The following is a 24,803-nucleotide window of genomic DNA, read 5'->3' as shown; positions in this document are numbered from 1 at the left end:
TATAAAATGTTATCTATTAACTGAATTGTAAAGCCACTTTGTTCTCCAGTACAATAAACTGTGTGTAGAAAAAAAGATTTTTTTAAAAAGGGTAAAAGAAATTGTCAGTACTTGGTTGTTGGAAAGATTGTCATGGTGACAAATTCTACAGACTGCACTTTTTAAGAGGGAGCCCTTTTAAAAAAATACTATGGGCTAAACATGTGAAATTTATACAACTTGAGAACCAAAAATATGAAATGTCCTGCATTCAGTTTATTTTAAATAGCCTCAGTACATGTAACTACAATTAATTCATCTAAAAATGATCAAAGTAAATAATTAAACATAAAATTCATGATCTGTTTAAATTCAGAGTTGCCCATTAAAATTACACATTTTTTTCTAGAAATTTACACATTCCTTTATCATAATATTTTTAAAACATAATTTCCTTGGTAAAATAGTTCACTCAAATAGGAAAGAGGGAAATATCCATGCTTTATTAACTGAATTGTACCCATCTCAATTCTTCAATATTTTGACTTTGTAATCATTATTATTCCAGAGTCAAAACCAACTATATTTAAAAATATGATGTTGCTAAAGAGAAAAATAATCAGCCTGCAAAGAGTGTTTAGTGATTACTTTCCTCCAACCCCCACTCTGTCTTTATCGATCTGCACCTCACTTCAAAAGAGCATGTTGAGAAAAATGGCTGTTCAAAGAAAAGATATTTGAACCAATTACCACTTTCATTGTTGGCACAACCACAAGATTGCGGATATGATGATTTTTATTTGAAAAAGAAACATTTAACTCCATTAAAATTAAATCATCTTTTACCATGTTAACATTTGTATCCACTTGCTCAACTTACTCTCTAAAAAAACAATTTGTAACTGCTAAAAATGTCTTGCTAATGAAGCTTCTGTAGAGTTCACAGAGATAATATAGTACTAGAGCAGCGCATTAAAATGTGTTTTGTTTGGCATTTTTATACCTTCATTACACTTTGGTGCACACAACATGGTCACCATTTTCATTTACATGTGCAGTCAAGGCACTTCTTTTCTTCCTCCAGTAAAATCCCTTAAAAACTGGACAAACAGGTATGTGTTGTAAACACTGAACCTTCTTCAGGAGGCTCATTCCTATTGGAAAGTCATATGTTTTCATGTCTACTGTTGTGTCACTATTTGCAAGAGCGCCTTCTTTCCACTGTACAAGTCCACGCTCCTGTTTTGTACCTAGTTAAGAAATGTAATATTTTATAAAGCATTAGAAATGCAGTACATACAAAATGATTTGGCTTAGTGCTTTCAGTGCAAAATAACTCCTAAGATATTTCATAACAGAGACTGTGAAGTATAGTGATTGTCACAAAGTCAGCCAGTTGGACAGTACAGTGTATGAGTGAGTTCTCTGATTAGGTCTGTTAATAATGGTCCAATAGGGAGCCCTCGCTGACATAAAAAGGGTGAGAGTCAGAGATACTGACACTCTGGTGCCTGACTCTGAATGAAGCACTACTATAATCAAGGACTGTTCATGTGAAAATAAAAGGTGACTTGGTGATAGAATACCAGCCTCAGTGGAGTTATTTCATGAAGGTGGGTGGGGGAAAGACAAATAGAGAGACAGACAGACAGATAAATATCTTAAGCCATTTCAGAAGCAATAGGTAATTTTTTGACAAACAGGACTCCCATGCACCCTATCAGGAGTTAAGGTTTAAGACTGGAAAAGAGTAAAAATAGGAAACTAAGCTATTGCTCAGCAAAGGGGAAGGAGTATTCCACAATGCAGACAAAAAATTGTAGAATAAGCAAATAAATGCCGAAACTTTCAATATAATAATTTCAGATGTTCCATTTTGGTAGAAAGTTGCAGGAAAAGTGTTGTTCCTTTGAAATTTGGAATCTAAAAGGAGCAATGGAACAAGGAGATCTTGGCATACAAATAAATAATAATTGCTAAAAATCAAATACAATTTAAACATTATGCCCCACTGTTCTGGTCTCAACACTAGAAAAGGATATTGAAGCTCTAGAGAAAACAGGAAAAAGATTGACCACTAAAAAAGAAGTTGCTGGAAAAGCTCAGCAGGTCTGGCATATCTGTAAGGATAAATCAGAATTAATGTTTTGGGTCCAGTGACTCCTCCTCAGAACCTCTGTTTTGATTTCTGATTTACAGCCTCTGCAGTTCTTTCAATTTATAAAAAGACCAACAAGGCTTTTAGCCATAATTGAGAGAGTACATTCATCAGGAAACATTAAGCAGACTGGGGTACAAGGTGAGACTTATTTAAAAGTCTTTAAATTTTGAAGGCATTCAGTCATAGAGAGGTGGAAAGTGGTTGCCACTTGCGGATGAATTATGAACAGGGATGGAGGTAAGGAGTGGGTGCTGCTGCTGTGGAATTAAAATAGCTGTTAAAAGGTTCAGTCAAGAATTCAGAAGACATCTCTTCACAGAGTCAAGAATGTGAAACCTGCAGACCACAAAGGACGTTAAAATAGTTTACAGTGATATATTCAAGGAGAGACTTTATATATTCTAGATGGAGAATAGTGTAAGGGTGACACAGATAATGTAGGAAGTAATTGGAGTGGAATATAAATAGACCTATTAAGTTCAATATATACTATACTATCGAGACCATGCTGTTACGAAGCATTGTCAAAAGTCCAGCTGGAAGGGGATTCTGTGAAGAAGAAAGTAGAGAGATAATGAGATGCAGGAACAACTTCCATCGAATAGGGAGAAGATGATGAAAACTCTGGCGGTGACGCTTAAAGTGAGGAAGAAACATTCTGAAAGCCAGAGCTATAGAACTAAAGGAAAATGTAAGTTGTACAGGATATGAGAAGCAAAGAATAGAGGAGATTGCATAATTAGAGTAGGAGAAAGCCATGAATAAACTTGTAGATGAGAATGAGGAGTTGGAACTGAGTGCAACTCAGTGATGAGTAACTGGAACAATGTGTTGAATAAAAGAAAATAATGTATGTTTTGGTCAAATTAGAGCTCAAAGTCTGGACAATTAAAAGGGGCATTGATATGTATGAAGTTTAAACAGTATAGAAAAAGTTTTTAAACCAGTGTGAATCTGGGAGTTGCAGAACAAAAATAGAAAGAGATTCTCTTGGTGTTGGATAAGACAAGGAGCATTGGAAAGGAAAAGAAGAAAGAAAAAATATTGAAATGAGAGCAAATGTGTGTCATGTGAAAGAGCCTATACTGGTTCACTGCACCAAATGGCTTATATTTAAATTTTTTTATCATGAATTTACATTATCGGTATGTTCCTTCCAGAGGGTACTCTAATAATGAACATTAAAGAACTTCAGATCAAGTGTCTAAGCAAACTGGGTCAAGAATTGTTTATTTTCTCTTCTCCCTCCAATAAAAATAAAACAAAAGGACAGCCATGAACTTATAATCTGCATTATTCATCCTTTTTGAGTGAAATATCATAGTAGAATCTTTTGATTACTGCAGGTCAGAAATCTCTACTACATTTATCCTTAGCTCTATTCCCTTATTAGTCATACTCCCTAATGGTGATCTCTTTCAGAAAGCAACTGAGAAAAACATTTTCACAAATATTTCTTCCACATTTCATTTAACAGGGGATGTATTTATTCTTCAATTTTAAAATTATGTTTATTAAAATAAATTAGAGCAGAAGAATTTTAAAAAGTCAGCTTTGAAGAAAGAATGAAGCTAAAATGACACAAAGGTTGGAGGTGTCGTTGACAGTATAGAGGGCTGTTGTAGGCTGCAGCGGGACATTGACAGGATGCAGAGGTGGGCTGAGAGGTGGCAGATGGAGTTCAACCTGGATAAATGCAAGGTGATGCATTTTGAAAGGTTGAATTTGAAAGCTGAGTACAGGATTAAGGATAGGATTCTTGGCAGTGTGGAGGAACAGAGGGATCTTGGTGTGCAGGTACATAGATCCCTTAAAATGGCCACCCAAGTGGACAGGGTTGTTAAGAAAGCATATGTTGTTTTGGCTTTCATTAACAGGGGGATTGAGTTTAAGAGTTGTGAGATCTTGTTGCAGCTCTATAAAACTTTGGTTAGATCGCACTTGGAATACTGCGTCCAGTTCTGGTCGCCCTATTTTAGGAAAGATGTGGATGCTTTGGAGAGGGTTCAGAGGAGGTTTACCAGGATGCTGCCTGGACTGGAGGGCTTATCTTATGAAGAGAGGTTGACTGAGCTTGGACTTTTTTCATTGGAGAAAAGGAGAAGGAGAGGGGACCTAATTGAGGTATACAAGATAATGCGAGGCATAGATAGAGTCAATAACCAGAGACTATTTCCCAGAGCAGAAAAGGTTAACACGAGGGGTCATAGTTTTGAGGAAAGTATAGAGGGGATGTCAGAGGCGGGTTCTTTACACAGAGAGTTGTGAGAGCATGGAATGCGTTGCCAGCAGCAGTTATGGAAGCAAGGTCATTGGGGACATTTAAGAGACTGCTGGACATGCATTGGGTCACAGAAATTTGAGGGTGCATACATGAGGATCAATGGTCTGCACAACATCGTGGGCTGAAGGGCCTGTTCTGTGCTGTACTGTTCTATGTTCTATGTTCTATGAATAGCATATAAACAAGACTTTGGATAATTACTTTTGCAGTTGAAAAGTCTTTGTTGGGAGGGTTAGTCAGGAAATATATTCAGATGTGGATTGGTAAAAATGGGGATATAAGCTAAATCCACATTCACAACTTGTGCAACACAAATCGCACTTAATGTACACTTCCAACTCCAAATCCTGGAATCATCCTTTGCATTTCCATCATCACCATCCGATAACACTTTGATCCTCAAAAACAGCCAGGCATAAACACAGGCAATACCAGGCGACTTAACCATAGGGATTTAACAAATAAAAGCAGTGTCTTTCTTTCATAAAAAAAATTGAATTGTTAAATGGAATTCAGTTGAATGTGAAAGCAATTATACCTGGAATGGTATTATCCAAGATGAAAGCAAGGCAACCTCCCACAAACATTTCTGTTGTCAGCAATACAGTTAAAATTTGATTAATTTCTGGGCTGCCTGCAAGGAAAAAAAGAGAAAGTGTCATTTTTGTATGTTGCACAAAGAACTTTGATTTTTTTTTCTTGCTAGTCAAGTTGCTAGAGACCACCAACGGGTTTTTTTGGAAGCCGGTGCAGCGTGTTTGAAGTCATTGAGCTGTGGAAGTTCAAACTGTTTGCTCGCATGTCAGCACTATTATCTGAAGAGCAATTTGCAAGACACAGAACAATCACCCACCTACAAGGAGCGGGCAGTCGATGAGGTATTTAAATGGAGTCTATCAAAGCCCCTCTCATTTATCAACTGGAAATATCCAGTGGGCAAGCAAACCACACACTGTCATGATAATGGATTACAAAGCTAAATGTATTTGTAGATGTTTTGGGGTTAGGAATAATAAGTGCATTTTTTTTAAAGTAATGCCTGCCTGAATAATCCACATAGGGATTTTAGAGTTTAAAGAAGGAACAACAGAATATGGCACCTGAAAAAAGTGTCAATAATATTTCAAGTGGGAAAAGTGCTATTCAAAAACTACACTGCAATCATCTTTTCATTGTGTCCCAGATCACAGATTTCATTTGAAAGGAATATAGTTTTAAGAGAAATGTGTATTTGTGTTTTACCCTTCCAGGAATGCACCAAGAAAGGTTTGAAACCAACTGTAACCCCTCATCTCTGTTTGTGTCCTAAAGAGTTGGTGTTGTGCATGTTCCTTTATGCTAATGTGTGCTGTCAAGGGGCACACTGAGAGTTTTCACTAGATACCCCTGTGCCCTGCACATGCTGGTAACAAGAAATTCAGTCTCTCTCAATGCTGGACAAATTCCTTTCAGCCGACTGCTGAATTAACAATTTCCAAACAAATACTCAACTGCCAAGGTCACTGCTAAAGAAATCACACACCTTAGGACTAACTTTGGCAGTTGATTAGATTACTTACAGCGCGGAAACAGGCCCTTCGGCCCAACAAGCCCATACCGACCTGCTGAAGGTGTGACCCACCCAGACCCATTCCCCTACATTTACCCTTTCCCCTAACACTATGGGCAATTTAGCATTGCCAATTTACCTAACCTGCACATTTTTGGAGTGTGGGAGGAAACCGGAGCACCCGGAGGAAACCCACGCAGACACGGGGAGAATGTACAAACTCCACACAGTCAGTCACCTGAGGCGGGAATTGAACCCGGGACTCTGGCACTGTGAGGCAACAGTGCTAACCACTGTGCCACCGTGCCGCCCACTATTGAGTTATTGTTTGCAAAGTCTTAGTTCGGCCATTAGCTGAATAGAGTTTGTCTGGTTTCCTTCAATGGCATTTTGCTGCTTTGCTTTCAGCATTGAGAGAGACTTCATTTCTTTTTACTGCACACATAAGGGGTGTATAATGGAAGTTCTCAATTGTGCCCCGTGACAGCTCACATTAGCATAAAGGAAAATGCACCATACCAGCTCTTTCATACACCAACAGAGACCAGGGGTTGCAGTTGGTTTTTAACTCCCTTTCTTGGTTTATTCCTAGAAGGGTAAAACACAAATACACATTTCACTTAAAAATACATTTCTTTCATATTATGTCTGCCATCTGGGACACAATGAAAAAAGAGATTGCAGTGCTCTTTTGAACATGTCAAAGACCAATTCATTTTCTTTGCCTTTTAATGCTTTGACTCACCTCTTATTTCCAGTCTATTTGTGCATTGTGTTAGTTTTTCTCATATTATTGTAGCTAATAAATTCACTAGCCCTTAAATTTAAGAAAGCCTTCTTAAATTGACTTCTTTAAAAAGAGATAATATATTGGCCTGAGAAATTTTTTCCACAAGGAAAGGGATTATTTTAACATAACTTTCTTGCGACCAGCTAAGGGAAGGGTTAAGTAAAGGAGAGCCAACTCATTTCTCCTCATTTTGGAGCATAACCATTTGGTATATCTTGCTACAATTGTAATTAATTATTCAGCCTTGCTTGGGGAATTGATCACAATAATATGGTGGTCAAAGCATATTGTGATAAATCATAGATGTGTGCTTAATTGTTTTACATCTTTTTGATGTGCAGTGTGTTACCCCTCCAACTTGATAATCAGTTATTTCTCTTTCTAATATACAGTGTTGTCAATGGTCCCTTGTGGACTATGTTTAATCACCAATCATCATCTTGGCTCTAGGCTGTGATATTATTCCTGAGAACAAACACTTAATAGCTTTACATCATAAAACCTGTGCCAACAAATAACTTCCTTAAAAGAAATAAAGAAATGATTGAGATGGAGAAGACTTACATAATTATTTGAATGCTTGCATTTGGCAAGTTTTTAGTGTGAATATTGTCAACATTAAGTGTTTTCCATCAAAGAATGGAAAATAAAAAAAGTTTTTTCTGTACTTTTAATTCATTTCCATTTCTTATTTCCCTTTCACTCCTTTTTTGTCCCAATAGGCTATTATCCCAAGAGAAAGACATACAGTTGAGCACTTGTTAGTCTCTGTTAGTGAACCTTATCAAGCTGCCTAGAATCACAATGTTAAATCCTGTAGAGTCAGAGTTGTACAGCAAAGAAACAGATCCTTTGGTCCAACTCATCTATGCCGACCTGATATCATAAATCTATCTAGTCCCATTTGCCCTTCCTATTGAGCTGAGAAATATTTTCCACAAGGGAAGAGATCCTTTTAAAGTAACTTTCTTGTGACCATTTAAGGGAAGGGTTAAAAGGAGATCCAACTCATCCCTCCTCACTTTGGAGCATAACTATTTGGGGTATCTTGCTGCAATTGTAATTAATTATTGTGCCTTGCCTATTAAATCCTTCCTGTTCATATACCCATCCAGATGACTTTTAAATGTTGTAATTGTACCAACCTCACCACTTCCTCTGGCAGCTCATTCCGTATATACAGCACCCTCTGCATGAAAAAGATGCCCCTTAGGTCCCTTTAAATCTTTCCCCTCTCAGCTTTAATCTATACCCTCTAGTTTTGGACTTACCTGCCCTGGGGGAAAAAAAACTTGGCTATTCACCTTATCCATGCCCCACTTCTATAAGGTCATCCCTCCAGGGAACATAACACCAGCCTATTCAGCCAACCTAGCAACATGCTTGTTAATTTTTCTGACCCCACCCCCCCCCCTTTTGTTTAAAAACATTTTCCCGTAGCAGGGAAACCAGTAGGATTTCAAAATGGCCTAACTAATGTCCTGTGCAGCCCTACATGACATCCCAACTTCTATACTCAATGCATTGATGAATAAAAACAAACGTAGCAAATACCTTCTTCACTACCTCATCTACCTATGACAACACTTTCAAGAAACTCTGAACCTGCACCCCTAGACCTTCATTCAGAAATGCTCCTCAGAAACTACCATTAAACATATATACCCTGCTCTGATTTGCCTTACCAAATTGCAACACCTCATATTTATCTAAATTAAACTCCATCTTCCACTCTTCAACCCATCAGACCATCTGACCAAGATCCTGTTGTACTCTGAAGTAACCCTCTTCACTTTCCACTACACCACCAATCTTGTCATGTTATCTGCAAACTTAATTACTATACCTTCTGTATTCACATCCACATCATTTATATAAATGACAAAAAGCAGTGGACCCAACACCAATCCTTGCAGCGCACCACTGGTCACAAGCCTTCAGTCTGAAAAACAACCTTCCACCATCACCCTCTGTTTTCTATCATCAAGCCAACCTTGTATCCAGATGGCTAGTTCTCCCTGAACTCCATGTGATCTAACCTTGCAACCAGTCCACCATGCAGAACTTTGTCAAACGTCTTGCTGAAGTCCATATAGATAATGCCCAACGCTTTACCTTCAATCTTTTTTGTCACTTCTTCAAAAAGCTCAATCAGCTTAGTGAGACACAATTGCTAACACATAAAGCCACATTGACTATACCTAATGAGTCTTTGCCTTTCCAAATACATATAAATCCTGTCCCTCAGAATTCCTTCTAACAATGTACGCACCACTAATGTCAGGCTTACTGGTCTATAGTTCCCTGGCTTTCCCTGAATAGCTTTCTTATATAATAGCACCACTTTAGCCAACCTCCTGTCTTCCAGTACCTCAACCGTGGCTATACAAATATCTCAGCAGGGAGCCCTGCAAACACTTTCTGAGGCTTCCCACAAAGTTTTGGGAAACACCTGATCAGGTCCCAGGGATTTATCTACCTTTATGCGTTTTAAGACATCCTCTGTAATAGTCCTTGCTAGAATATTCTTTAATGCCTGATTGAGGAGAATTAGTCAATTTGGTGTCTGACTTGTATGTTTATAGGCAGCTCAGCTCCATAGAGTCAATTATAATTTACAAACCTATATTTGCTAAGAATAAATATTTTATCTTCTGATTCCACGGTGTCATTTACTTCCTTAAATATTTCCTTCTTTTGCCTTTTTAAAAAACTGAATAAAGAACAGTTGTTTCTCACTGCTCTGTATTAACAAGAGCTAGAAGTAACCATGGCACATCCCTATGATCTTGGGAAGATTAAGCATTTGTAATCTTGAACATTTGAAAAGTAAATGTAACCAATTTAACACTTTCAACAATCTTTGCCATTTCATTAGGTCATGAATGATTGGTAACCCAGTTCCCTTTACTCTCCTTGTTCACCATCCCTCAATACACATTAAATACAACAAAAGCTTGTCAATTTTTGTTTTAATAACCTACAGACGTTTGTTAGAAGAGATCCTAGATTCCAGTTGCACCTCAAATAAAAACATGCTTTCAAATTTCCAATTGCAAGGTTATTCCAAACTTCTTATTGCATCCCTTCGATTGTTTTTAGTAATTAAATTTGATCACTCAACTTTTTAAATTCAAAACAAACCCACTTTTGCTAATCTCTCATTGGGGAAATGCCTTCTGGCCCATTGGCCATGTCAGTTCTTAAGAAATACAACTAGATTAGCTGGACATAACATACTCTTCACAATCCATAGCAACAATCTAAAATACTTAACTATTAGTTGCCTATCTATATTACTGATAGATTTTCCAAGGAAAGGAAAATAGGGCAGGATGTATTGACAATTTTGCAAACTCATGAAACCTTAATTCTGAACATAGAATCTTTACTGATGGATGTAAAGTGGATACATCAGAAGAGATTTTGTTTATGTTAAACATTATGTTGGATATGACACAGAATCAGACCATTCAGCCCAACAAGATAGATTTGTGTTCTATTGAAGTCTCATCTTTTCTCAAAGTTTGAAATAGGAATCGCTTATTCCATGCATCTGAACTATTTACTTCAATCATCCCACACGGTAGCCAATTCTATACTCTCACAATTCATTTGGTAAAGACGCTTCTTTTGAATTCTCTATTTGACTTCTTGGTGACTACCTTATATCGATAGCCTCTTGTTTATCTCCTTCCCTATACATTTTGTCTGGATCCAGACTACCCAAAACCTTGAATCAGTTTAATGTAATCTAAAAGATTCTTTCACTTGTTAGGGTATTCCTTGTCATTTCACAAAATGAGGGACCCAGTCTATCATCACTGATCTGTATACCCACAGATTTATGGTATTTTTGCAAGAGATGGCTATAGCTGACTTCTGAATTGACCTCAAATTTTAAATTTAATGTTGGTCTTGATCTCTGTGCACCTTCTCTGCAGCTGTAACATTGTAGTCTTTGCTCTGTTGTATTACCCTCATGTACTTTGTATGGTATGATCTGCATGCTGCATACAAAATGAAACTTTTCACTGTACCTAGGTACCATGGCAATAATACTCAAATCTTATCTAGTAGTAAGAGTTACAGCTGAGCAGAACTCGTCGCCTCAGGCGACTGACTGTGTGGAGTTTGCACATTCTCCCTGTGTCTGCGTGGGTTTCCTTCGGGTGCTCCAGTTTCCTCCCACAGTCCAAAAATGTGCAGGTAAGGTGAATTGACCATGCTAAATTGCCCATAGTGTTAGGTGTAGGGGAATGGGTCGGGGTGGGTTGCGCTTCGGTGGATCCGTGTGGACCTGTTGGGCCGAAGGGCCTGTTTCCACACTAAGTAATCTAATCTAATCTAATCTGTAAGTAATCAAAAAAAAACCTATATTACACTGATAGAAGACACCTGCATCTCCCAAGAGATATTATGCTAACCTGAGTTACATTGTTGTTAACAATGGAGGTACAAATAGCAGAGTAGAACAGACAACTAGAAGATCTAACCTAAATTCAATGCAGTCTTTGCATAACCTTGTTACTTCATAAATTCTATGTAAAAATCAGGATTGTCTTATTGAGCTGAATTGCCCATACCTATGTTGCAATTTTTAAATAATATTTTGACATTCATAGCAATCAATACACTTTCAGGTCACATATTTTTACAAAGACAGAAAGAGCATTCCATTAACACATGGTATGAAATCTTATTCCAATGAAACAAAATTGATAGCTTTCAGATTCTAGTCATAGAGGCAGAGGGTTCCTTGCAATCACTTATTTTTAAACATTATTTCAAAATAAGCCATCTTCAAACATAGAGATTTACATAGGTTTTTGATTAGTTGGAGGATCAATGATGATAAGGAGAAGGCAGGAGAATGAGTGTGAGAAACATATCAGCCATGATTGAATAGTGAAGCAGACTCAATGGGGCAAACAGCCTAGATCTGCTCCTACGTCTTTTGATCATCAGAGATCCTAAAAAAAAAGTCAGCACCTAGGTGCCAGGTCTGTCCCTAACAATTAGATGTTTTTTTATCGTCAGTGTAGTTCCAAGGGTGTGCTACATAATCATAACTACCACATTGCGTTCAAAGGCATTAAGCCAAAGCTCTATTTGCTATCTCGGGTGAGGTAGAAGACTTTGTGGCAGCTTTTGAAAAGTAGGTGATTTCTCAGGTGATACAACATGTGTTATTTGTTAACACGGAATGATATGCCTTTACTTATAAGTGCAACACTTTCAATCTTCCCTCCTCCAACTTACTCCAACAATTTTACTGGAACTTAAGTATGTGCATTATTTAGCTTACTGGTGTTAATAACAGTAGGGTTTTCATCCAAATAATTTGGTAGTGTTAAACCAAAAAACATGGAGAATCCCAAGACAAAGAGATTGCGTGATGAATTCATGTCTACAAACTGAAGGTTGGAAAGTCCAACTGCAGTGATCATTCCTGGAAAATAAAAATGAGAAAATAAAAACCAAAATAAATTTAAAGAAATACCAACAATTTCAATCTAGAATATTCCTTAAAATACATAGCACAATTACCACATTAACAAAGCAGTTTTCACCAAATTTGTTTTGTAAAGGAATTGATATAATGATAAATATTATAGCATTTATTCACTTAAAATCACTCAGGATTGCAACTATTGACAAAATATTTCACAAACATAACAGCATTTACCATGAACCCAAAGGTTTATTTTGAGAGTTAATAGGCATAACCCAGGTAATTCTAAGTACCTGTCATAATCGTAACAAATGGATCAGAGAAACCTTGGCAAAATGTTTCATTTGCTAAAGCAATAGCAAACAAACAAATCCATTCTCTCTATATATCCCAAACTGAACAGCCAACTATCATTTGATGGATGTAGTTATGTTGGAATGAAAATATACGTAAATGAATGTTTGATTAAATAACAATTTCATTATGCACTCCTGTTACACATCTACATCACATCATGGCATCAATAAATAAACGGACCTCATCAGACCATTCATCTTTTATTTGCAATTTCACTTGCTGTATTTGCAGTAAAGTGTATGGCATTTCTCCATGTAATAATACCTAATATTAAAGTACTGTAAACAAGGTAGTTGTAAAATGCACAGAGCCTTTCTCTCTTTGCAGATCTTCTTGCAGTGAATACACCTCTTTAAAAAGTAATCCTAAAATTATAACATCAGTTATATTGACTATAAGTGGATGAAGTTACAAGTATGGGGAAATTTCAACTTACCAAATAAAGTGCAAAACATGCCTCCAAGAATGGGATCTGGAAGTGAAGCAAACAGTGCTGTAAACTTTCCTACTGTTCCCAAGACCAACATAATAACGGCTCCATACTGGACCACTCGCCTGCTACCAACCTTGAGAACCAGAACAACACTATTTAGAAGACCAAAAACAACAATCTGATATGAGTAAACTTCATAAAATCAAGATTAGAAAGAATATTGCTTTGCCAAAGCAAAATAAATTGAAATAAGGCACTGAAATCTTACTGAAATACACAAACAATTTCCATGAGAAGTCTTTATGTCGATTGGGTTTAAGTTTTACAATAAGAACACGAATGAAAACTAGACATAAATTTCATGGAAGGAAATGCAGAAAAGAAAAAGTTGTTGGGCTGTTAAAGAGATTATCTGCGGAATTTCTTGCTCCTTGCAGCAACATGGACAACAGTGAGTAATGTGGGAGGATATATGGCTAAAAATGAAAAAGAATCTCAATGGTCAAGAAAGTATTATTCTAACTTTCCACCTTAAAAAGAAGGTTTAAACAGCTAGTTCATAATCTCACTAATGAGAATAGTGTCTACCATATATTCCATGTATTTACATGAGATTAATAAACCAATTCACCTCATTTCTACACAGCATCAAAGAAACTAATGAGCCAATTTCTGACATGGAATTTGCAGCAACAGCTCACTGTTGGCTTCTCTGGGCATTCATTCAACTTTGTTTTCAACACAATGTACCTGCATGCTCCACGTATACTGTCATCTTCCAATTCCATGCAAGGTGGCATTGGGAAACTACCAGCCCATTACTGGCTAACTTTGAGAAGGTATTGTTGAGTCATCTTTTTGAACTGTTGCAGTCTGTTTCCACAATGCTGTTATAGAGGAAGTTCCAGAATTTTGACACACCAACAATGAAGGAACAACTATTTTTCTGAATCAGGATGATTAGGGACTTGGAGGAGAACTTGAAGATGCTGGTGTTCTCATGTTTCTGTCACTCTTGTCCTTCTTGATAGTAGTATTTACGTTTAGAAGATGCTGTCTTTGGAGTCTTGGTGCATTTGTGCTGTGCATATAGTAGATGGAGGACACTGTTGTTACTGTACATTGATGATGGGGGGAATGAATGATTGAGGGTGTGGTGCCAATCAAGAGGGTTACTTTGCATTCCAACATCCAGGCAGATGGAGAGTATTCCATCACAGTCCTGAATCGTGCCCTACTGGCAGAATTTGGGGAATCAGGAAGGGAATAACCACAGAATTCCTCACCACAGATTTGTTTTTGCAGTCACAATGTTTATATGGTCAATCCAGTTAATTTTCTGGTCAATGGTAACATTCAGGATGTTGATAGCGGTGATGGCAATGTAATTGAATATTAAGAGATGATAGTTAAATTCTCTTGTGTGGAAGATGGTCGTCAATAGATACTTTCTGTTGTGGTTCTGTTCGCCGAGGTGGGAATTTGTGTTGCAGGTGTTTCGTCCCCTGTCTAGGTGACATCCACAGAGCTTGGGAACCTCCTGTGAAGTGCTTCTGTGATGTTTCCTCTGGCATTTATAGTGGTTTGTATCTGCCGCTTCCAGTTGTCAGTTCCAGCTGTCCGCTGCAGTGGCCGATATATTGGGTCCAGGTCGATGTGCTTGTTGATTGAATCTGTGGATGAGTGCCATGCCTCTAGGAATTCCCTGGCTGTTCTCTGTTTGGCTTGTCCTATAATAGTAGTGTTGTCCCAGTCGAACTCATGTTGCTTGTCATCTGTGTGTGTGGCTACTAAGGATGGCTGGTCATGTCGTTTCGTGGCTAGTTGGTGTTCATGGATGCGGATCGTTAGCTGTCTTCCTGTTTGTCCTATGTAGTGTTTTGTGCAGTCCTTGCATGGGACTTTTTACACTACATTGGTTTTGCTCATGCTGGGTATCGGGTCCTTGTCCTGGTGAGTTGTTGTCTGAGAGTGGCTGTTGGTTTGTGTGCTGTTATGAGTCCTAGTGGTTGTAATAGTCTGGCTGTCAGTTCAGAAATGTTCTTGATGTATGGTAACATGTTTAGTCCTTTGGGTTGTGGTATGTCCTCATTCCGTTGTCTTTCCCTTAGGCATCTGTTGATGAAATTGCAGGGGTATCTGTTTTTGGCAAATACATTATAGAGGTGTTCTTCTTCCTCTTTTTGCAGTTCTGGTGTGCTGCAGTGTGTTGTGGCCCTTTTGAACAGTGTCTTGATGCAACTTCTTTTGTGTGTGTTGGGGTGGTTGCTTTCGTAGTTCAGGACTTGGTCTGTGTGTGTGGCTTTCCTGTATACCTTTGTGGTGAATTCTCCGTTCGGCGTTCTCTGTACCATCACATCTAGGAATGGGAGTTGGTTGTCCTTTTCTTCTACTCGAGTGAATCTGATTCCTGTGAGTCTGGTGTTGATGATCCGGTGTGTGTTCTCTATTTCTGTGTTTTTAATGATTACTTCCTATCAGCCAAGCCTAAATAGTGTCCGTATTTTCCTGCATTTTAGACGTGGGCTGCTTCAATATCTGAGGAGTCATGAATGGTGCTAAACATCATGCAATCATTGGCAAACATCCCCATTTCTGACCTTATGGGGAGAGAATGTTATTGATGAAGCAGGTGAAGATGGTTGGGTCAAGGACACTACCCTGAGGAACTGCTGCATAAAGGTCCTGGAACTGAGATAATTGACCTCCAACCACCACAACCACTTTCCTTTGTGCCAGATATCACTCCAACCAGCATAGTTTTACCTGAGTTCTCATTGATTCTAATTTTGCCAGGGCTCCTTGCTGCCAATGCACATTGAGTATGGGCTTAATAATCACTCTGCAATAACACCAAAGAAATTATGAAAATCACCAAAAGCCATGGACACTGATGGTAAATTAAGGTCAATAACAGCCCAATTAAAAAGGGCTGAATGAAACTGAAGGGTGAGAGAGCTCAGTGAGGCACATGATTGGACAAGTTCTAAGGTCATTAATGATACAGGAACAGCAATGCAAAGAGGCAAAGTGAAAGTTGGTGTGTAGGAGGAAATCATCCTGCATCTCAAGCAGCGCCAACAAGTCACTTACTAGGTCATGAACGTGAAACATTGCCATATTTCAATCTAAAGTTAGCTGCACAATAATAAGAGCAAGTGGTTGCCACAGCATGAAAAGCAAGTTAATGTTTCTTTTTCTTTGCGAGTGGAATGAAGTTGTTTAAACTTGAGACTTTGCTAAGGGCAGTTGCATCCATCGCACATCCAATGATTCTGTATTGCCACTCCACTGGCATTGTATCACATTTTATCAGTAGGTCACTTACAGTTCAAGAAAGCACATTACAAATTATGCCTCAAGCAATCATTATTCACACTAATTGCCTCTTTGTCAGCTCAGCAAATGTAAACAGATGCTAACTTAAGAATCACCTGTGCAAGAAATTTCTGAAAAATTCTATAATACAGTACTTTGGAGCTGCCACAGTTGCACACTGAACTTTGAGTATAGAATGGCACAGTTTGTAATTTTTCAAGGTGTCTTTATGAGGGAAGTGGGGTGGGGTGGGAAGTTGGGGCAATGGAGGTTGGGGTTTGGCTTTGCAGATTGGCTGTGACTAATGGCGATCATCCAGAAACCCATTACCTCATGTAGCATGAATACCTTGGTTCTGCAACATACATTTGGATAGGTTACATACTTCAACATCTTAACGAGGTATGACATTGACTATTTTGTGAAGCCTCCAAAATGTTAGGGCATAACATGATGCTTCCTTGTGATTGATGCGAGGGTTCTGGAGTACTCTTAGTGAACTGCTGTTCTTTCTGACATTCTCCATAGAGTAACTGCTTATGCACCTGACACGGACATTGCAGTGGCTATAATCATCATGGCATTTACTTCAAATGTCAAGAGAACATACAGGAGAATGGAATTTCAATGTCAATAGCAAGTTGGGCATGCACAACAACCTCTAGTAGCTGTTGCATAGCTTCCCAGGGAGAAGCAGCAGGTGTAGTCCCCTAAGGCGAAGAATGATGCTGCTCTGTGACTGGCTGTGCATTTTGACAAATGTATGAGATCATCACTTTCAGAGGGTCAGAGACGAGAGGCATCTCTTCCTCAAATTGCTTCAGTGCTGTGTCAGCAATGTGCTCACTAGATTGTGCTCCTGGACTTTATCTAGGTAGAGAACTCACTGCAATGAAAGTCTCTCAATTGGTGGAGGAGGGTGCAGATGGAAATGGTCATGGTGCATCCTCAGAGGGTTGAGATGTTCCCTCATCAGATGTAGAAGTGGAGCAGAGGGTCTTCAGCAAAGACCTCTTCAAGTCAGAGGCTCACTGGGTGCTGTTAGTACCCTATATAAGAGAAGAAAGAGTTAGTTATGCAAGAGGGATAAAAGCTTGAGCAATTTAAGAATGTGTTAGAGGTTGGTGGTCATTGGAAAGCACTGCAGCACAGTGAAACTTACTGGATTGGTTGTCCATTGAGGTTTCTCCAACTCCACATGACTACTGCACACTTTTCTGAAGAAATCCATGAATTTGTCTTTATATGGTGTGAGAAACCTCCTATCTACTTCTGCCACCCTACCTTCTCAACCCTTTTGAGATATCTTTCCTGCAACAAGACAAAAGGAGAGCTTGAATATGATGGAGGTGAATGAAAGAGCAGTCAGTAGGAGGGGTGTGGAGGTGTCCCCTTGAGAGAAGTACAGAGGTCAGGAAGGGTTAAAATGTGTGAGAGCCATTGAGTGGATGTGATGAATGCAAATTTTATAAGCTGTAGTCCATGAGCCTTGGCGAGATATCTGTGCAGTGGCAGAGTGAATGGGAGCACTGCCATTGTGAAGCAGCAGAGAAAAGATAATGTACTTAATCTTACATAGTGCAGAAGAGCATTAAACATCTTCTTGCATTGTTATGTCTCACGGACATTACACTAACCTGGGCTGCTATCATATTCCAAGTGGCTGCATCTGGTGATATGGCCTCCTTTACCTATCACAAAGATAGAGTGTTGCCTTCTCTCCAACACCCCATTCACCAACACCTCCAGGTTCCTATTGATGAATTAAGGAGTTACCTTTCCTTGCTTGGCTATTTCTTTGGTAAGAATGGTGCAGGGCAGTTTCTGGTTTGAGGACTCCAGGTCAGTATTCAGAGTTTGTAAGAACGACAGGGGATCTCATTGAAACTTTCAGAATACCGAGGGACCTGGATAGAGTGGAAGTGGTGAAGATGTCTTCATTAGTAGCAAGACCCAAGACCCTGAGGGCAAAGATTCAGAATGAAGGGACAACCTTTTGGAACTGAGATGAGGAGGAATTTCTTCAGCCAGAGGGTAGTGAATCTGTGGAACACATGGCCTCCATAGCTTTCTTTGGCAAAGTCATTGAGTGTATTTAAGACAGAGATAAATATGCTCTTGTTTGTAAGAGGATCAAAGATTATAGGGAGCGGGCAGGAGAATAGTCAGCCATGATTGAATGTAGAGCAGACTCAGTGGCCTGAATAGTCTAATTCTTCTGCTATATCTTATAGTCCTATGATTGGAGATTTAAACATGGCACCACCAGCATGAACTCACTAAGTCCCAGCAGCAGCAAGCATTTCCACTATTCCTGACATGTGATTCCACAACATAAGAATTGTAGAGGCCAGTAGCATAATTAATGAGAAGAAGAGTCGAAGATTGCATGAGAAAGATCATCATGGATGTAACAGACCAGATGCCATGACTCTCACCTGAAGAAAATAAATTGTCTGAAGATGAGAACATTCAAATTTACTTCAGTAGGCTTGTAGGAAAAAGTTCCATTGAATCAAATTATATGGAGTATCTTTACAAATATTGGTAAAGAGTGCATACCTAAAGTTAAGTCAGAAGTCACATGATACCACATTATGGTCCAACAGGTTTATTTGAAATCACAAGCTTTCAGAATGCTGCTCCTTCGGCAGGTGAAGTTACTTCAACTGACAAAGGAGCAGCATTCCGAAAGCTTGTGATTTCAAATAAACCTATTGGGATATAAGCTGATGCATTGTGATTTTTGACTTCATCCATCCCAGTCCAACACCAGCATTTCCACATCATATCTAATGTTAGAGAGAGAGAGAGACAGAGAGACAGAGAGAGAGAGAGAGTTAAGCAAACTATTCTTATTAGGTCTCATCTATTTTCAGCTGTGGATTCATAAATATGCACTAATATTTAATTATTGATGACAACTTTCAAATGAACCATAAGCTTTAAGGAAGTATTGCTGTGGAAAACCCAAAGTCAGATATGTTATCAATGTGTTTGTGTGGTCTTAATTGATATTCTGATCGAAAAGTAAGGAATTGGACAGACAGACTGAAGTCATCTTTCAAACATCAATTGAAATAATTTTAAAAAAGCAAAGAAATTTACATTTAAGAAAAGAATATTAGATGGCTTGGAGCAAATGAACATCTGTATAAAGTAGACAGAAGTAGAAATAGTGAACAAAGTCAATTCAATAATTGATGTAGCAGACTGGGTTAGCTTGATTTACATCAGTACATTGGCTAACAGAACAGGTGATTCTCATCAGATGGATAGTTAGAACTGAAGGTGCTACTGTTGAGCTAAGAACTTCTGTATAATTATAAAAGCATACACTTTCATTAAGTTTAATGTTCCTCATCATCCTCAAGAGGTTCAGTTTTTTTGGATGCACAGATATACTCATGATTATTGATTTGATCAAGTCAGCCATATGGAACAGAAAGTTTGCACCTTAATTCTCATTCAATGTAATAACTAGTTTACAACTGCAGCCTATTCATGGCAGACGCACTGTATTTAAATCTTCACACTCTGATTGGGATTGGCTTGGATTTTGAATACAATTCACATATCCTTGTGGTGCTATTGGTTGGTATGTCAGGTCCAAGACATTAATTCATGAAAACTAAAATTTAAAGATTATGGTTTGCATGGATTTCTTAATTATCTGATTGAACAATATAGGATATTTTGAAGAATTTTAGATCTTAATGATGCATGCTGATTCTCTTTTGATGTGACCTGGAAATTTTCACCATTTGGTTCTTCGTGATTTGTGTTTGGCATTGCAAGTAGTCATCATTTAAACAATTGCTACAGTATTTTGTTAGCTACCGCATTCATGGGCAATTTTCAGCCATCATATAATGTTCATTGGAAATGCTCACTCCACATATAAAATTATACAGTTTTGCTCTATGCTGCAGAAACACAACCAATAATCCTGTCTCTCTACAAAAAAATTAAAATATATTCATAAAATAATTTTCAATCACAAAATTAATAGATTGTATGATGCTTTACAATGTAGCAGGTTTAATTTTTATATTAAAAGTAATTCAATATAAATAACTGCCACCTTTCAAAAGGTCAGTGTGAATTGTTCTAGCCACCAGATTGTTACAGTTAGAGTCATACCAGATTGAGGTATAAAAATAGATTGGAAAGGCTGGGGTATTTTTCACTGGAGTGTAGGAGGTTGAGGGGTGACCTTAATTCATGAAAACTAAAATTTAAAGATTATGGTTTGCATGGATTTCTTAATTATCTGATTGAACAATATAGGATATTGTCTAATATCCTATACCTCAACTGTAACCAGATTGTTACAGTTAGAGTCATACCAAATGGAAACAGATCTTCGGTCTAATCAGTTCACACCAACCATGTTCCCAAACTAAACTAGCTCCACCTGCCTGCACTTGGCCCATATCCCTCCTGACCTTTTTATTCATAAACCTCTCCAAATGTCTTTTAAACATTGTAACTGTACCTGCGCCCACCACTTTCTCTGGCAGTTCATTCCACACATGACCCACACTACGTAAAAAAAAGTTGCCCCTCATCTACTTTTCAAATCGTTCTTCTCTCACCTTAAAAAAAGTGCCCCCACCCTAGGGAAAAGACCCTTGCCATTCATTTTATCAATGCCCCTCATGATTTTATAAACCTCAATAAGGTCACCCCTCAACCTCCTACACTCCAGTGAAAAATACCCCAGCCTTTCCAATCTATTTTTATACCTCAAACCCTCCATTCGCAACAACATCTTCTTGCCAAATCGAGGTACACTGCCTCGATTCTGATATTCTTGATACTATGAAATAAACATAACATTCATATATAAACCCAGACTCTGATCTAATTGGTTTTTGATTTAGAAAGGAAAATAGTTTGAAATTAATCAATTATACTGTATGAAATTGGTGTTTACTATGGAATATTCTTTTCAGTCTCATTTAGTTTTAACTAAATGAGACTGAAAGGAATTTTCCACAGTAAACAGCAATTTTATATAGCATAATTGATTAATTTCAAACTATTTTCCCTTTTTACAATTGCTCATAAAACAAAAATGAGACAAAAGATGCATCATTCTTCCGCAAGTTATTTGGAAGCTGACTATTAACAGTTCATAACGATTTCTACATACGTGATTAATTACTACACAATTACTTAGGAAATATAATCAGAAAGCTGTGACTTTCATGATCTGTAGCAATGATATTTTGCATAAAATCTGCCTTCTGTTTCATATCTTTTGAAAAAATGAATTTCTATTTTTTAAAAAAACTCAACCAGTCAGAAAATCTATGGCTATACTTGCAAAGTTTCAATGAATATGGGCTCAGTATTCCTTTCTAATATGAAGTAAAATATACAATCAATAGATTCCAAGCCCTAATTCTGTAATTAATTGAATCAGATCATTTCTCTTTTAAAATTAGCCTTTCATTAAGACTGATGAACTCATCTTACCCAGTAATGTCACTCAAAAAATGAAACATTTAGAAGTAAATGAGATATCCATTAACTGTTTCAAAAAAAGCTGAACAATGACATTAACAACATGGAGGAATTTAGTTAACAAACCAATAGTTTAATGGCTTTATTTTACTTATAATGCTTCACCCAACTCATTTCAATGATAAAATGCACCAAATAAGTATGGAAGAGATGGAACATGGAATTTACAGGTTTCTAAAAATGCATTTTGAAAATGCATTGAAAAGAATCATCCAAGAGAAGCATATCCAGTTATTCCTCCCTGTCACATGGTGCCTGGATTCTGATTAAAACCACAACAGAGAGGCAGCTAATCTGAAGATTAAACATACTGTATCAGTTAACTAGTGCATGATTAAACAGGTGAAAACTTGCTGTGGTAGGGCCTCTAATGTTATTTGTCATTAGTTAGATTTTCTCCTGCACTTTTCACCTTCATAAATATTTTCCTCAAGGTTTCAGAAAGTGAGAGCTGAAAACAGCACATAATGTAAAACTTAGAACTGGGACTCAGCGAAAGGGTTAGTATAACAGGTTATCTCGGATGAGTCAGATTTATTATAGCCCAAAGAAGATTCACTTTTTAAAAAAACTATTCAAATTATGCTGCCATCAGAAAATTAGGCAAGTCAAAATGATTTGGTGGCAGAAGGACAATTTTACCACCAGGAGAGTAACAGAATATATTAACCATGTAAAGTATAAAAACCCGAAAGACGCACCTACTCTAACAGACAGTAACTTTAAAGTGGAACAAAAAGAACCACACTAGAAAAAGTGATGCCCAACTATTGAAAACAAAATGCATTCTGTAAAAACTATAGATTACTTCCAGAGCAGCAAATAGGAGAAAGTGAAAACTGCAGATGCTAGAGATCAGAGTCGAGATTGTGGTGCTGGAAAAGCACAGCAGGGCAGGCAGCATCCGAGGAGCAGGAGAATTGATGTTTTGGGCATAAGCCCTTCATCAGGAAGTCAACTAAATCTTAATGGCCCTAGATCTAATGCATTGAAAGGGGAAATTGAGGGTCCAAACAAAGAAAGTTTGATCCAACCTGCTTATGTCAATGGACATCTCATTCATTTTCATTTAATACGGCGATGGTGTCACTGTCTTATCCAATTATTTTACCATGAGTGAAAATGCAAATGTTACAGCCTTTAGAGATGAAACCATATGTCCACATGTCATAGCCCCTAGGTTTCAATAAGGTCAGCTGCAAAATAAAGGGCATGAACATGTCACCTCATTCTTCAGCATGCACTCCTTTCTGAATCTGAGAGCAAGACACTTCAGATGTCAGACTTCTCGACTCAAAACATTAACTGTTACTCTCGTCATTGAGTTAAAAATCACACACCAGGTTATAGTCCAACAGGTTTATTTGGAAGCATTAGCTTTTGAAGCGCTGCTCCTTTATCAGGTGTTTGTGCGCTCCGAAAGCTAGTCCTACCAACTAAACCTGTTGGACTATTAGCTGGTGTTGTGTGATTTTTAACTTTGTACTCCCCAGTCCAACACCAGCATCTCCAAATCATCTCTTCATGGATGCTGCCAGATCTGCTGAGTGTTAGTTTCTTAACCTCAATCTTCTTGTAGGTAGCAGAAGAAGTTCAATTAGTTACAATGGACACAGAACAGGTCAGGAAAGATTAAGTTATGTCAAGTGTATGCAAAGATGGGTCAATCAGATAACAACTGGCCCAGGAACAAACAGTTGTTGAACAACCAGTCAACGAGTCACCAGCGGATCATTTTATTGGGTTTCTTCGACTCCTGGCAGAACCCAAAATGAAATTAGCTAAAATAACATCAGTAATGTGTTTCCTGTAGCCAAGAATCAGTGCACACAAGTCAGAGTAGGCTCAAACAAATTCAACAAGAACAAAGGTCTGAAGTAAAATGTGTTCCTATTCACAAGTATTGTGTTGAAGGATGGCCAGGCCCAAAGTTCAGTGAGTTAGCCAAGAACATATGTTTTGAGCACACACAGCATTTCACAAGAAAGATGACTTACTATTGCATAACAAAAGGCTAATTAGTCCAGCTTCTATTCAGAAAGATATACTAGGGAGGACATTCTGGCAAAGACCACAGGTACACAGACAGGCATCTTGAGAAGATTAAGATTTTCTTTACAATTTATAAAATAACAGAGAGAAAACAAAAAGATTTGGTAAATGTTATGTCTTTGCCCAGAGAATGATTGAAACATTCTTCCCCACTCTCCTCCTCCCCCCACCCCATACAATTACTATTGTTGGGTTTCACAGCTTGGAGATAAACTCGGATTGAGGTTTGTAAGATGAGGCTTGGTGGGGAATGAGGGTTCAGGAGGAATGGAGGTGGGGATGGCAAGTCAGGAAATTGGGGAAGAAAATGCCACTGGATTGGTATCCCATTGTGTTTGCACTTCCTTCTGTATTTTCCAGGACAGGTTGGTTAGGAAATCAGGAAGACAAACAAAAGCTAGAAGATAATTAAGATACTTTGAGTGAAATCCCTCTTTCCTAATAGAAGAGCAGTTGTCTCCCACTCACCCGATTTAAGAAGGCACGAGTTCAACAGAAACAATGGCCTCCATGAAGATGAAGCTGTGACGATGTTGACCTTTTGCAATATAAAGTTAGGCATGTCCAAGTGAAAAGTTGTTTGGGAAAGCAATTTTTCTGCCATGTGGTTGATTGACAATTGCTTTAATCTGACCAGCACTTTACCTGATCTCAACTACAATTACTGGTGGCAGCCTTAAGAGTTTTGCAGGAGCAGCTTCAACTCCACTGTCCATCTCTACTGAGGACCTAAGGCATCAGGTTTTTTACCACAACAGATCCCTGCTGCAGCTCCCACAATGCCAACTGCCTTTTCTGTAACTCCACACCTTCCATAGACAGAGGATGACCATCAAAGTACAAATGAAAATAGGCAGACCCCGACTAAGAGTCAACTGACAAGAATAGATGAC

General features: G+C 38.1%; 1 protein-coding gene across 4 annotated transcripts in view; it reads right to left on the bottom strand.

Annotated features, from left to right (window-relative positions):
- Window positions 1-237: 237 nt before the first annotated feature.
- slc23a1 (solute carrier family 23 member 1) overlaps window positions 238-24,803 on the bottom strand; it is a 128,068-nt gene continuing 103,502 nt past the window's right edge. For all 4 annotated transcript variants that reach the window (XM_043703707.2, XM_043703706.2, XM_043703709.2 and 1 more), the window contains 4 exons: window positions 13,012-13,141; window positions 12,072-12,215; window positions 4,963-5,058; window positions 238-1,229 (listed from right to left, as the gene is read on the bottom strand). In XM_043703707.2, the coding sequence (XP_043559642.1) occupies window positions 988-1,229; window positions 4,963-5,058; window positions 12,072-12,215; window positions 13,012-13,141 (612 nt within the window). In that variant the 3' untranslated portion in view covers window positions 238-987. The remainder of the gene's footprint in view (window positions 1,230-4,962; window positions 5,059-12,071; window positions 12,216-13,011; window positions 13,142-24,803) is intronic.

Source organism: Chiloscyllium plagiosum, unplaced genomic scaffold (genome assembly GCF_037043375.1).
Source record: "Chiloscyllium plagiosum isolate Xiang-an unplaced genomic scaffold, Cpla_swu_hap1 HiC_scaffold_16, whole genome shotgun sequence".
NCBI lineage: Eukaryota > Metazoa > Chordata > Chondrichthyes > Orectolobiformes > Hemiscylliidae > Chiloscyllium > Chiloscyllium plagiosum.
The sequence above is the reverse complement of the archived record's forward strand: the minus strand, read 5'-3'. Positions and strand labels throughout refer to the sequence as shown.